Source organism: Stenella coeruleoalba, assembly GCF_951394435.1.
Source record: "Stenella coeruleoalba genome assembly, chromosome: 18".
Classification (NCBI taxonomy): Eukaryota; Metazoa; Chordata; class Mammalia; order Artiodactyla; family Delphinidae; genus Stenella; species Stenella coeruleoalba.
Window position 1 is genome coordinate 49,877,459 of NC_137164.1, and position 14,983 is coordinate 49,892,441.

The window sequence follows — 14,983 nt, forward strand, 5'->3', positions numbered from 1 at the left end:
TACGTTTCTTCTGTGTCTCTAATTCTGCCTTGCAGGCTGGTTCATCTGTACCATTTTTCTAGATTCCACATATATGTGTTAATACACGATATTTGTTTTTCTCTTTCTGACTTACTTCACTCTGTATGACAGTCTCTAGGTCCATCCATGTCTCTACAAATGATCCAATTTCGTTCCTTTTTATGGCTAATACTCCACTGTATATAAGTACCACATTTTCTTTATCCATTCATCTGTCAATGGGCATTTAGGTTGCTTCCATGACCTGGTTATTGTAAATAGTGCTGCAATGAACATTGGGGTGCATGTGTCTTTTTGAATTATGGTTTTCTCTGCGTATATGCCCAGTAGTGGGATTGCTGGGTCATATGGTAATTCTATTTTTAGTTTTTTAAGAAACCTCCATACTGTTCTCCATAGTGGCTGTATCAATTTACATTCCCACCAACAGTGCAAGAGAGTTCCCTTTTCTCCATACCCGAGAGCATTTGCTGTTTGCAGATTGTCTGATGATGCCCACTCTAACCGGTGTGAGGTGATACCTCACTGTAGTTTTGATTTGCATTTCTCTAATAATTAGTGATGTTGAGCAGCTTTTCATGTGACTCTTGGTCATCTGTTTGTCTTCTTTGGAGAAATGTCTGTTTAGGTCTTCTGCCTGTTTTTGGATTGGCTGTTTTTTTTTTTTTTTTAATATTGAGCTGCATGAGCTGTTTATATATTTTGGAGATTAATCCTTTGTTGATTCGTTTGCAAATATTTTCTCCCATTCTAAGGGTTGTCTTTTCGTCTTGTTTATAGTTTCCTTTGCTGTGAAAGAGCTTTTAAGTTTCATTAGGTCCCATTTGTTTATTTTTGTTTTTATTTCCATTACTCTAGGAGGTGGGTCTAAAGAGATCTTGCTGTGATTTATGGCAAAGAGTGTTCTTCCTATGGTCTTATATTTAATTCTTTAATCCATCTTTAGTTTATTTTTGTGTATGGTGTTAGGGAGTGTTCTAATTTCATTCTTTTACATGTAGCTGTCCAGTTTTCCCAGCACCACTTATTGAAGAGACTGTCTTTTCTCCATTGTATATCCTTGCCTCCTTTCTCAAGATTAGTTGGCCATAGGTGCGTGGGTTTATCTCTGGGCTTTCTATCCTGCTCCATTGATCTAGATTTCTGTTTTTTGTGCCAGTACCATACTGTCTTGATTACTGCAGCTTTGTAGTATAGTCTGAAGTCAGGGAGTCTGATTCCTACAGCTGAGTTTTTTTCCCTCAAGATTGCTTTGGCTATTCAGGGTATTTTGTGTCTCCATACAAATTTGAAGATTTTTTTGTTCTAGTTCTGTAAAAAATGCCATTGGTAATTTGACAGGGATTGCACTGAACCTGTAGATTGCTTTGGGTAGTATAGTCATTTTCACAATGTTGATTCTTCCAATCCAAGAACATGGTATATCTCTCCATCTGTTTGTGTCACCTTTGATTTCTTTCATCAGTATCTTGTAGTTTTCTGAGCACAGGTCTTTTACTTCCTTAGGTATGTTTATTCCTAGGTATTTAATTCTTTTTGTTGCAATGGTGAATGGCATTGTTTCCTTAATTTCCCTTTCTGATCTTTTGTTCTTAGTGTATAGGAATGCAAGAGAACTCTGTGCACTAATTTTGTATCCTGGAACTTTACCAAATTCATTGATTAGCTCTAGTAGTTTTCTGGTGGCATCTTTAGGATTCTCTACGTACAGTATCATGTCATCTGCAAACAGTGACAGTTTTACTTCTTTTATTCCAGTTTTTATTCCTTTCATTTATTTTTCTTCTCTGATTGCCATGGCTAGGACTTCCAAAACCATGTTGAATAATAGTGGCAACAGTGGACATCCTTGTCTTGTTCCTGATCTTAGAGGAAATGCTTTCAGTTTTTCACCATTGAGAATGATGGTTGCTGTGGGTTGGCTGTATATGGCCTTTATTATGTTGAGGTAGCTTCCCTCTATACCCACTTTCTGCAGAGTTTTCACCATAAATTGGTGTTGAATTTTGTCAAAAGATTTTTCTGCATCTATTGAGATGATCATATGGTTTTTATCCTTCAATTTGTGACTATGGTGTATCACATTGATTGATTTGTGCATATTGAAGAATTCTTGCATCGCTGGGATAAATCCCACTTGATCATGGTGTATGATCCTTTTAATGTGTTGTTGGATTCTATCTGCTAGTATTTTGTCGAGGTTTTTTGCATCTGTATTCATCAGTGATATTGGTCTGTTATTTTCTTTTTTTGAAGTACCTTTGTCTGGTTTTGTTATCAGGGTGATGGTAGAATGAGTTCGGGAGCACTCCTTCCTCTGAAATTTTTTGGAAGAGTTTGAGAAGGATGGCTGTTAGTTCTTCTCTAAATGTTTGATGGAATTCACCTGTGAAGCCACCTGGTCCTGGACTTTTGTTGGTAGTAAAATTTTTAATCCCAGTTTCAATTTCATTACTTGTGATTGGTCTGTTCATATTTTCTATTTCTTCCTGGTTCATTCTTGGAAATTTATACTTTTCTAAGAAATTGTCCATTTCTTCCAGGTTGTCCATTTTATTGGCATAGAGTTGCCTGTAGTAGTCTCTTATGATGCTTTGTATTCCTGTGGTGTCCATTGTGACTTCTCCTTTTTCACTTCTAATTTTATTGATTTGAGTCCTCTCCCTCTTTTTCTTGATGAGTGTGGCTAAAGGTTTATCAGTTTTGTTTACCTTCTCAAAGAACCAGCTTTTAGTTTTATTGATCTTTGCTACTGTTTTCTTTGTTTCTATTTCATTTATTTCTGCTCTGATCTTTATGATTTCTTTCCTTCTACTAACTTTGGGTTTTGTTTGCTTTTCTTTCCCTAGTTCCTTTAGGTATAAGGTTAGATTGTTTATTTGAGATTTTTCTTGTTTCTTGAGGTAGAAGTGTATTGCGATAAACTTCCCTCTTAGACCTGCTTTTGCTGCATCCCATAGGTTTTGGATCATCATGTTTTCACTGTCATTTGATTTCTTCAGTGATCTCTTGGTTATTTAGTAATGTATTGTTTAGCCTCCATGTGTTTGTGTTTTTTACATTTTTTTCCCTGTAACTGATTTCTAATCTCATAGTGTTGTGGTCGGAAAAGATGGTTGATAGGATTTCAATTTTCTTAAATTTACCAAGGCTTGATTTGTGACCCAAGATGTAATCTGTCCTGGAGAATGTTCTGTGTGCCCTTGAGAAGGAATTGTAACCTGTTGTTTTTGGATGGAATGTCCTGTAAATATCAATTAAATCTATCTGGTTTATTGGGTCATTTAAAGCTTGAGTTTTATTAATTTTCTGCCTGGATGATCTGTCCGTTGGTCTAAGTGCGCTGTTAGAGTCCCCACTATTACTGTGTTACTGTCGTTTTCCTCTTTTACAGCTGTTAGCATTTGCCTTATGTACTGAGGTGCTCCTGTGTTGGGTGCATATGTATTTATAATTGTTATATCTTCTTCTTGGATTGATCCCTTGATCATTATGTAGTGTCCTTCCTTTTCTCTTGTAACATTCTTTATTTTAAAGTCTATTTTATCTGATATGAGCAGTGCTCCTTCAGCTTTCTTTTGATTTCCATTTGCATGGAATATCTTTTTCTATCCCCTCACTTTCAGTCTGTATGTGTCCCTAGGTCTGAGGAGGGTCTCTTGTAGACAGCATATAAATGGGTCTTGTTTTTGTATCCATTCAGCAAGCCTGTGTCTTTTGTTTAGAGCATTTAACCCACTCACATTTAAGGTAATTATTGATATGTATGTTCCTATGACCATTTTCTTAATTGTTTTGGGTTTTTTTTTTTTTGTAGTTCCTTTCCTTCTCTTGTGTTTCCCACTTAGAGAAGTTCCTGTAGCATTTGTTGTAGAGCTGGTTTCGTGGTGCTGAATTCTCTTAGCTTTTGCTCGTCTGTAAAGCTTTTGATTTCTCCATTGAATCTGAATGAGATCCTTGCTGGACAGAGTAATCTTGGTTGTGGGTTCTTCCCATTCATCACTTTAAATGTATCGTGTCACTCCCTTCTGTCTTGTAGAGTTTCTGCTGAGAAATCAGCTGTTAACCTTATGGGTTAACCTTATGGGAGTTCCCTTGTATGTTATTTGTTGTTTTTTTCTTATTGCTTTTAATAATTTTTCTTTGTCTTTAATATTTGTCAATTTGATTACTGTGTTTCTTGGCATGCTCCTCCTTGGGTTTATCCTACCTGGAACTCTCTGTGCTTCCTGGACTTGGGTGGCTATTTCCTTTACTATGTTAGGGAAGCTTTCAACTATAATCTCTTCAAATATTTCCTCAGGTCCTTTCTCTCTCCTCCTTCTGGGACCCCTATAATGCGAATGCTGGTGCATTTAATGTTGTCCCAGAGGTCTCTTAGGCTGTCTTCATTTCTTTTCATTCTTTTTTCTTTATTCTGTGCCGTGACAGTCAATTCCACCATTCCGTCTTCCAGGTCACTTATCTGTTTTTCTGACTCAGTTATTCTGCTACTGATTCCTTCTAGTGTAGTTTTCATTTCAGTTATTGTATTGTTCATCTCCATTTGTTTGTTCTTTAATTCTTCTGGGTCTTTGTTAAACATTTCTTGCATCTTTTCGATCTTTGCCTCCATTCTTTTTCCGAGGTGCTCGAGCATCTTCACTATCGTTATTCTGAATTCTTTTTCTGGAAGGTTTCCTATCTCCACTTCATTTAGTTGTTTTTCTGGGGTTTCATCTTGTTCCTTCATCTGGTACATAGCCCTCTGCCTTTACATTTTGTCTATCTTTCTGTGAATGTGGTTTTCATTCCACAGGTGCAGGACTGTAGTTCTTCTTGATTCTGCTGTCTGCCCTCTGGTGGATAAGGCTATCTGACATTTGTATATTTTAAAATATAAAACTTTAATTTCATGAATTTTTCTGTATTTGCACCCAATTTTAGACAGGCCTTTTTGGGGAAATAATTTTCTTCCCATGCCCCAGTGCTCCTTTAGCCTATAAAGTAGAAAACTTTCAGGAGGGAAAAACTTGGGATACTATTTCCAGTGTCTTTCTTCCCTCAAAAAAGAAATGATTTATCAGAGATCTGCATGCTAGATGCAATGGTGCATCTCCTCCCATTCTAGCTTTCTACATGTGCCACGTCCCTCTTTGCCAGGGCCAGGGCTCCCTTTCGAAGACAGCTGTAAAGGTCTCCCTCTTTTTGTGTCTCCATTACTGGTAGCTATCCTGGGTACGTTGTGTTTGTTCTCTTGGGCAGGTGGGTACCAAGGTCTTGACTTTGGCAAAAAGTAGATGGAAGTCTGACTGTGGCTGCACATACACTGCATTAGCCTGTGTAAGCCTTATTAAAGTTAAGAAAAAAAGGCAGATAAAACTGAAATTTTAGTTCTCACCTATATGAGAAGCAAGCCTTATATTTTGGAAAGACTTGCTTTAAGGGCTAAAACTCTAGAAAAATTTTTAATGACCATATAATAAATTTCAAAACATAATAGTTTTCATAGAGAAGGATTATATTTCCATTTCTATCAATTTCTACCACAAGTAACTTGTGCATTCTATAAGCCATGCAATTTCAAAGTCGTAATCTTTAAAGTCAAACAGACTTGAGGTCAAATCCGGACTCTGGACAAGCTATTGCTGTGTGCTCTCGAGCTAACAAGTTACTGACCATTCCTGAATCAGTGAAATGTATAAACTGGTGATCAAATGATATCTCTTCCATGGTTATCATAAAATTTAAATTAAATAACACATTTAAATGCCCACCATCTGCCTAACAAGCAGTAGGTGTTAGACCATCACAGTGATGACCTTACATGCCAAAACGGTGGGTACTTTGGGAAATCACTTTTCTCTTTACAGGGGTACAATAAAGACCTCTTTATATCTGGCCTAAATGACATTCTATAAGCCGTAATAATCCCTGTAATGATAATATGAGGTACTTGATGGTTTTCCTTAGCTAGAATGTTATCTGACACATAGTATGTTTATTAAATATTTTTTAAATTAATTTTTATTTTTTGTATCTTAAGATACAGAGATTTAACTTTTTTAAAAGAAAAAAAAAACAAAAGCTGGTGGGTTTTTAAGACACAGACGTTTCTTAACATTATTGAGGACACCATGACTCCCTATGATTAGAGCACAGTGATCAAGATCATGGACTTTGTCACCAAACTGCTAGAGGTCAAATTCTAGCCCAGCTGCTTACTAGCTGTGTGATTCTGGGCCACTTAAGTTCTCTGTGCCTCAGTTCCCTTACCTGTAAATACGAGTCTCTAATTCATAGGGTTGCTGTGAGGACTAAGTTAAAAATATGAAAAGTGTTTGGAATAGTGAGTGATAAAGTTAAGATCAAATAAATGTTTGTTTTTATTATTACTGCTGTGATCGATTCATTTCAGAAAATAAATAAAATGTAAACCACTAACTCTAAGTATTGATATTAGAAGACCTGGATATTAGACTTTATCTCCCAGTTAGCTGAATTCTTAGATAAATCACAAAACGTCTCTGAACTGAAGTTATTATAATTGTAAGATACAAGAGAAAATACTAACCTCAAAGTGTAATTGCAGAAATAGACAAATAACATCAAAGACATGGTAAACTATAACATGCTCTACAGATGTTATTTAAATTACTATTACTAACAGCTTTTTCCCCCTTTTTCTAACTGGTCAATAAAACTTCTTTCAAGATCCAATTTAAATGTCCAATGCTGGGCAAAGCCTTCCCCTGGACCCTTGGCACTTGGTAGCTCTTCTTCCTCCAGCAGGGCTTTCGCCTTACTCCAGAGTTAACACCCACCACACAGTACAACACGGGCTCATGTGGTGGGTCTCTCCAATCAAGGGGAGAAATTATGAGTTATTTATCTCTATAACTGCCAATTATGGAATGAAATACTTCATGAATGAGTGCTATGTTCAAGAAAAATAAGGTTGATCTGAGTGAAAATTCTGCTTAAAATTAATGTACAAAGTTTACCCTTACAATTATCAGGACAATACCTGTAATGCAGCCTCTTCAAGAATTTCAAGGTCTTCTTCTAATTCATTACCTGTTGTGTAAATGAAAAGGTTTACTAAAATATATTCATCCTTAGTTTATCTTTCTAGTCTTCTGCATTCATGACATCTTTCCCACAAATTTGATATTCCAAATTGAAGAGAACTATTATCATTCTGGATAAATCTCAGTGGTTTAAATTTTCAAATGCTGTTTTCAGTGTGAATATAAGCTGTAATTCTCAAGACAATACTCAAAAAGCAACCATCAAGGGATTTTCAAAAGATATATACTATATTTATGTACACAAATGTGTATTTTTGACTTTAGCATATTTACTTTTAGAACAAAAAAAAAAAAAAGAAAAATGAGGGAACTGAATTTTCAGAATCTGAGCCTTTCTAGTTTGGTTATATTGTAGAAGAGCTTTACCTTTAGTAAACAACAGTTACTTAGAGGAAAATGTAAGATAGTGACTGTATTCTCTAGCCATTTTCTCCTTTACTGCTTTATGTAGAATATATTTTAGTTATTGAATTTTCTTTGATAGTTTAATTAATTCATAAAATATTACTACTAAAGTAATACATATTCAAAGAGAAATATTCAAAGTATGCAGAAGTGTAGAATGAAAAATTCTGCTACCACTCCCTTCCAAAGATAAAGAGTGTCAACAGTTTCTTATGTATTGTTCTAGAAATTTTGTGTGCAAATAATATGTATGTACGTATGTGTCAACGTACACACATGTGTATGTTGTGGGTACATACACATATATTTATATACTTACAATATAATGTTCACAAAAATGGGACCCTCTGCTGCAGCTTGCTATTCTTAATTAATATAACTTGGACATCTTCCTTGGCCAGGACATAGAGGTCTACTTTTTTGTTGCTGCTTTTTAACAGGCTGCATACATCCCAAATGACAGGCATTTTGGTTGCTTCTAGGTTTTATAATCACAAATACTGCTATATTAATCTATCTTACAACATACCTTTTTTGAGCATTTGTGCAAGTATGCATAAAAAATTGCTACATCAAAAGCTACATGCATGTAAAATTTGAATAGCTGTTGACACATCTCCTTCAAAGAGGCTGTGCCATTTTCCCTCATATGAATAGAACACAGATGTCTCATTTCCTCATCATGTGTCAACACGAAGCAGGAACAAGGGTACAGAGAAGGGTGGAATGGAGCAGGAAGAGGAGAAGATTTAGATAGGGAAGAAAGGAGTAAAGAAAGAGAAGGGAGGAAAGAAAGAATAAAGTGGGAAGGGTAGCCCCAGAGGAAGGAGATACAGATGCACTTTTGGAGGTGAGAATTGGGGAAATACAATAATAATGCCTTTTATTCCCAACTACTGTAAAAATAAAATGTTTGACCATGGATAAACATCATGGAATTAGTAAATATTTTAAGCCTTACTTTCATCTTTACAATTCTGATAATAAATCAACTCATGTATCACACAATTCTGTATCCTAGAAATAGGTACTCTTTGGCCATTGCCTCACTTCTCTGTTGTGCATCACATGAAAACTCTTCTAAAGAGCCATCTACGTTCAACCTGACTCCCCCTCCTGACTTTCCATTCTCTCACCCATTCTAAAAGTCCTTATACTTCTCTCCTTTTACTGATATATATGTATTTCTTCTTGAGTATATAAATAGCCAACAAGTTTAACCCAATGACAAATTTTAATTGCTTTCTCAGTTTCATTCAAAAATCCCACCAATATACACTCTCCTGAGGTTTTACATCTACCTCATTGGCTGCTGCTTCAGTCTTTCCTGCAGCCTCTTCCTCCTGTTCCATTGGTCTTTGAAATTTTGACAAGTCCCAGCTTTGACCCTTGGCTATATTCTCTTTCTCATTTGCATTCTCTTCCTAGCTCATCTTTCATATTGCTCTTTCATACGGTCTTTAAATGCCAACTACGTCCAAATGACATTTCTATTGACTTGTCCCCTGAGCTCCAGACAATGAGCATCCAATCGCCTATCTGATATGTCCACTAGGATTTCTGAGAGATATCTCAAGCTTTTGGTTTAATACTCTATTTCCAGTGCTTAACCCAGGGCCTGGCGCATAGCATGTATGTACATAAGAAAGTGCTTGTATGCATATATGTGTGTGAATAAAAAAACTAGAGATACTCTTCAGTCTCCATTTAAAAAACCCAAACAACCAGTATATTAAGCAGTTGCTCATGAATGTATGTGACTACTGAATTCATTTTGCTAATCTATTTTCAGAATGTTCTGTGATGAACATATTCTATTCTTAAAATTTTTTTAAAATCATAAACAAACACCGAGTACTTGACCACACTTACCAATAGGAAGTGCTAGATCCTTTTTCATCAAAGCTGCTGCACAAACCCCACCAAGATTGGCTAGTTCTTTTTCCAACTGAATGACTCCCTGGAGAATTGCAAAAACAAAATCAGATGTTTAAAAAATGTTTGCAAGATGAAATTTTTGAAAGATGATGTGGATTATCAAAAAAAAAGTGACCTGCATTCAAGTGTAATGTTTGAAACTAAAAGGAAGCATATGTTAGGAGCTAATGGTTAATTAAGAGTGTAAGAGATTTAATATTATGTCTCATGCTGGTTGTAAGTTTCAGACCTACAGGTTCATTGCCCAAAGAATTTTTCATTCATTACTTTGAAGGAACATGATCACTCTTTCACCTTGACTTTTTTTTTATTGTATGATTTGAAACATTTAGAAGAGATACTAAGTTAGTCCCATGGTGAAATTAGGTTCTATAATTTACTTAGAAAGGTATAGCTACCAGAGCAGGTTTGGAACAGGCACAACTATACTAAGTCTTTAAAGGCTGGGTCATGTTGCACAGACTCCATTCTCTTCACATATTAAAAGTAGCAAAACCAGATCACTGCACAAAATTAAACTACAGAGTATTTTAAATTATACACTCTAGCTTAAAATAAATTTCAGACTTCTTGAATACAGAGAGCAAACACAATTTAAGTCAACAGCAGCCCTTAGAAACACAATCTTCCTTAACAGAATGAGAAGATAATTCATCCTCACCTCATCAGGTCCAGGGCTAAACTCATATCCAATTGCAAAACATTTGAAACCATAGAAAGAAGCTTTGTCATCTTTCACATAATCTGATGCAGTCTCCAGTGAAAAAAGGGCCTCATTTCCTAAGAAAAAAGCTAACATTGAGTTCAAAATCTGAAACAACTTTATCAAAATTTCCTTACTTTTATCTATCTCAAGATAGGTAGCAATACAAATCAGGTACTAAAAGAACCAAGTCCTTTTTGGGGTCCCTATATCTACTTGAACAAAGCTGTGCTTAAAAACGACAGTATAAACAATAGAGCCATGCCAGTTGTTTGTTTTCTTTATGATCTAATTCTCCTTAATCACATGTCTTAAGTTAAGTTACACACAAGTGATAATTGTCAATTATCCGTCAATTACTAAGGTGACCTAGGTTAGCCTCTTCTGTTTCAGAGTGAGCAATCCTCTCTAGGCTAAAATCTGGCTTTGTCTGATTTTTCCACAAACAAACAAGGCAGGTCAGACTAGAAGAAAGAAGTTTCTAAATTCAAATTGGCTATTAGTTTGAGAGATCACAAGAGTAGTTATGGTTAATTGGTTAAAAAAAACAACAGACTGTAATAGCAAAAGTGCCTCCACCCACCCGGCCACATACACCCTCAAGCTCGAAAACAATAACTTCACATAACTCAGTGGGTTCGGTGGTTCACCAGCTCTCTTGAAAGGAAGAAGTCCTTGGTAACTTCTCAAATTTTAGCACTTACTGGGAAAATAAAATACCTGATCCACTTTTTCTATAGTTTGGCCCCAACTATACAGACAGCCACTCCTCAGTATTAACTCTCTGCTTTTGTCAAGCTAATCTCTTCTCACAAGATCCTCAAAACATTCTCTTTCCTAAAACTTGGCCATGTTATGCCCCATGCCCAGAGAGTCTTCTTTACTACCCAACTGCAATCCAGATACAGAGCAGGTCTTGAAGAAATTCTTCTAAAAATTAAATAAACATTTTCAATGATGTATCCTTACTAAACATAATTATCATAAATGCATATAGTTTACTATATAAAACAAAAAAGAAAAAAAATAACTTACCTGGCAACACTAAAACCATGGTAGGCCACCCAGAGGATCCTGAAAATTTCTTTAATTCTATCCAGGAATTAAGATTTTCATGAACAGATGTCAATTTTGGTCCATATCCTGAATTCTGAACAGTTCTGACAGGAATCAACAAGCGGAGGACATCTTCTGACTGTGCAGTACCACACTGAGGGTCAAACTCGATTGTCATCCACCGTACACACTCTGGGAATGTCACCTGAGGTCAACAGGCAAAAAGTCACTCGCACAAGATGAATCAGATTTTAGCATTTTGTCTAGTTTAGAAACAGGACATCATACTGTAAAGATGATGCCTTCAACATACTGTAAAATAAGTTTTAAGTAAGGAATTAAATGATCAGAAATCAAGGTATTAGTGGTCAGTATCAATTGTCTCGACTCCTCACTTGAAATATCTATTGCTTTCTATCTAATATTTGCATTAATGTTTTTAAGTACACACTGATATCATTAGAAAAACAATTACAAAGCTGCTTAATTTCCATAAACATTCAGCTATCTGACCTTCCTGTGGAAGAGTTTATATAATAAATTTTCCACTTCAGTCAGTATGCATTTAAGGAATGTAAGTCGGTAACTCACAATATAATTTGATAGGTAAAATATAAAGATACATTGATGGAAATTAATAAATCATTAACACGTAAGGTTTTAGTCACTTTTAGGTTATCTACCATTCATAGTATCCATTACAAATGTTTCTTTTCATTAACAAAAAAAACTTTGTAACTTCATATATTATGAGAATAAATATAAATACACACACACTTATACACTTGATAAAAGCCTAGATTTTTATATTTTCCTAACCTGAAATTTTACTGTATATATGAGATTACGATGGCACATAATTATATATATTTTTAAGGCCACTTTTAAGCTTCTGTCACCATTATGGTAGAAGGAATGCTGTAATGGTAGTCAAATTACAGCTAAGTAGGACCATGTCAAGTAGTAAACTATGAACTGGTTGTAGGACATGATATAAACCTTAAGAAATTTCCTAAATATTATATTAATCTAAAAAAAAATTACCTCGGACGATGGCAAATATTTTTAGTAGAGGACTTTTTTCCAATCTCTATTTAAATAAAAAGCTCAACTTTATTCATAATAACATAAACATAAATTAAAACTAAATTGAGACACCATTTTCCCACCATTCCTTCCATTATATTGGCAAAAGGCCCAAAATTTAACCACAAACTCTTTTGGGGAGGCTGAGAGAAAACAAGCATTCTCATACATTGTTGGTGGGACACAAAAAGACATAACTTCTGTGACTTCCCTGGTGGTGCAGTGTGTGGAACTCCACACTCCCAGTGCAGGGGGCCCAGGGTTCAAGCCCTGGTCAGGGAGCTGGATCCCGCATGCATGCTGCAACTAGGAGTTTGCATGCCACAACTAAGGAGCCTGCCTGCTGCAACTAGGACCCCGAGCAACCAAATAAATAAACAAAATACTAAAAAAAAAAAAAGAGAGGCATAACTTCTATGGAAGGGAACTGTCAACATCTAGCAAAGCTACATACGCATTCACCCCCTGAATCAGCAATCCCAGATCTATTGAGCACAAGGCTCCTCATTCTATATTTGTTTAACTCAGCCATCCCACTTCTAGGAGTTTACTTTGAAGAAATGCTTCTAACAATACGGAAACAAAAAAAACAAACAAAAAACTCTAAACACAGGCACAAAGTTATTCATTGCAAAAAAATGAAAACACCCCAGATGCTCACACACAGAAGATTGGCTGAATAAACTATGATAGGTCTTTACAGTGGAGAACTATGAGGCTGTAAAAAAGGAATGAGGATGGTCTCTTTAAATGGATATGGAGAGATTTCTATACACAGTGTTAAATTTAAAAAGCAAAGTACGAAGTAGTATACATAGTGTGCTACCTTTTAAAAATAAAGATGGAAAATAATACTACAACTAAATCAATCTATCTATCGTTCTGATTTTTTCCAAAAAAGAACGCAGGAAGGATACACCAGGACACTTACTGGAGTAAGTGAGAAGCAGAGAAGGAAAAAGACTTATAATTCTGAGTATGTTGTTTTGTATAATTTTATTTCTGGAGCCATATTAATATTTCACATATTTTAAAAGTAAAATTAAATCAACTAGGATAGGAAAAAGACTCATAAAAATTAAGTACAAATAAAAAAATAAGCCTAACTTTACATTAAACTGATCATATACCCACTTACACATATACATAAAATGAACTACCCCAAGCAACTTCTGAATGACTTTGATTATCCTAATGTCAGTGGGATTAACAAAAGACAAAATTTTTGCAAAGAAACTGTTAATTTTATATAGTATTCAATATTATTATTCTTCACAGTGGCATACGTAAATGAAAAGGGTATAAAGAAAAGACCTCAGTGGTGTTGACTAGAACTAAGAAGAAGTGCTCAAAATCTGATGAAAACACATTAAAAGGACACAGAATCCAGCTTGAACAGATTTTCCCTGGACAAATCAATTAAAATTTGAGCATCAAACTGAATGACAGCAAAGGATTATAACACTGAGAAAAAAGAGAATCTTTGAGTCCATATTGATATAAACACATAAAATAAATAAATAAATTTTTAAAGGGGAAGGGATGGGAAAATTCTCCTTTACAACAGAACACCAGCTGGGAGGAATAACAGAATTAGAAAGCCACCGTCTTTATTGTAATGAATGATTTGGGTAAGAATAACCAATGGATACTAAAATTTGTTGAAAGGCCGTATATATATATATATATATTTTTTTTTTTTTTCCGGTACGCGGGCCTCTCACTGTTGTGGCCTCTCCCGTTGCTCCGGACGCGCAGGCTCAGAGGCCATGGCTCACGGGCCCAGCCGCTCCGCGGCATGTGGGATCCTCCTGGACCGGGGCACGAACCCACGTCCCCTGCATCGGCAGGCGGACTCCCAACCACTGCGCCACCAGGGAAGCCCGAGGCAGTATTTTTTACACAGTCTCTAACCCATAGATATCTACCCATAGACACTTTCAAAGGGAAAAAAAGATTTTTTTTGGTGGAGCTATCACCTTAATCAAGTGACTAAGTACTTCCTGATGGGATGCACTGAGGAGAACAGGACATCGCTTATGTGGTGTTGCCACCCAAAACGCACAACGTGAATCTAATCATTAAAAAAAAATCAATTACATCCAAATAAAAAGGATATTTTTACAAAACCACTGATTGTGTTCTTCAAAAATGCCAATGTCATAAAAGACGAAGGAAGGCTGAGGAACTACTGCAGATTAAAAGAGATCAAAGAGGCCTGACAACTAAATGCAATGTTTGAACCTGATAGGATCCCGGTCTGGGTTTAAAAAGATTCTATGAACACCATTGTTGGGAAAAAAGGCAAAATGTTTAGCTTATAACATGATATACTACTACTCTTTATTGTGGTAATAACCTTGTTTCAATGTTAAATTTCCTAAATTCGATTGGTACAATAGGGTTATACAGAGAACTTCACTGTTCTTAGGAACAAGGTGAGGGGTCATGATGTTTGCAACCTGCTCTTAAATGGTCTGACAATAATAAATATAGATAAATAAAACAATCATGGCAAAATGTTAACTAACAAAGCCAAGTGAAGGGCATATGGGGGTGTTCACTGCACAAATCTTATTACTTTTTTATACAGGTTTGAAATTCTTCGAAATAAAAAGTTGAAAAACATGAGGAATGAATACACACACACATCTGCATCTGTATTTGTGTGTCTATGCTTACATTAAAAGAAATAATGGAAGGC

The 14,983-nt window shown here is 35.6% G+C and overlaps 1 protein-coding gene across 20 annotated transcripts in view; it reads right to left on the reverse strand.

Annotated features, from left to right (window-relative positions):
- MYCBP2 (MYC binding protein 2) overlaps nt 1-14,983 on the reverse strand; it is a 271,692-nt gene that overhangs the window by 99,375 nt on the left and 157,334 nt on the right. For 13 of the 20 annotated variants that reach the window (XM_079903236.1, XM_079903223.1, XM_079903219.1 and 10 more), the window contains 4 exons: nt 11,173-11,398; nt 10,096-10,226; nt 9,369-9,456; nt 7,028-7,077 (listed from right to left, as the gene is read on the reverse strand). In XM_079903236.1, the coding sequence (XP_079759362.1) occupies nt 7,028-7,077; nt 9,369-9,456; nt 10,096-10,226; nt 11,173-11,398 (495 nt within the window). The remainder of the gene's footprint in view (nt 1-7,027; nt 7,078-9,368; nt 9,457-10,095; nt 10,227-11,172; nt 11,399-14,983) is intronic. The other 7 variants (XM_079903224.1, XM_079903221.1, XM_079903230.1 and 4 more) reach the window with 1 other exon arrangement.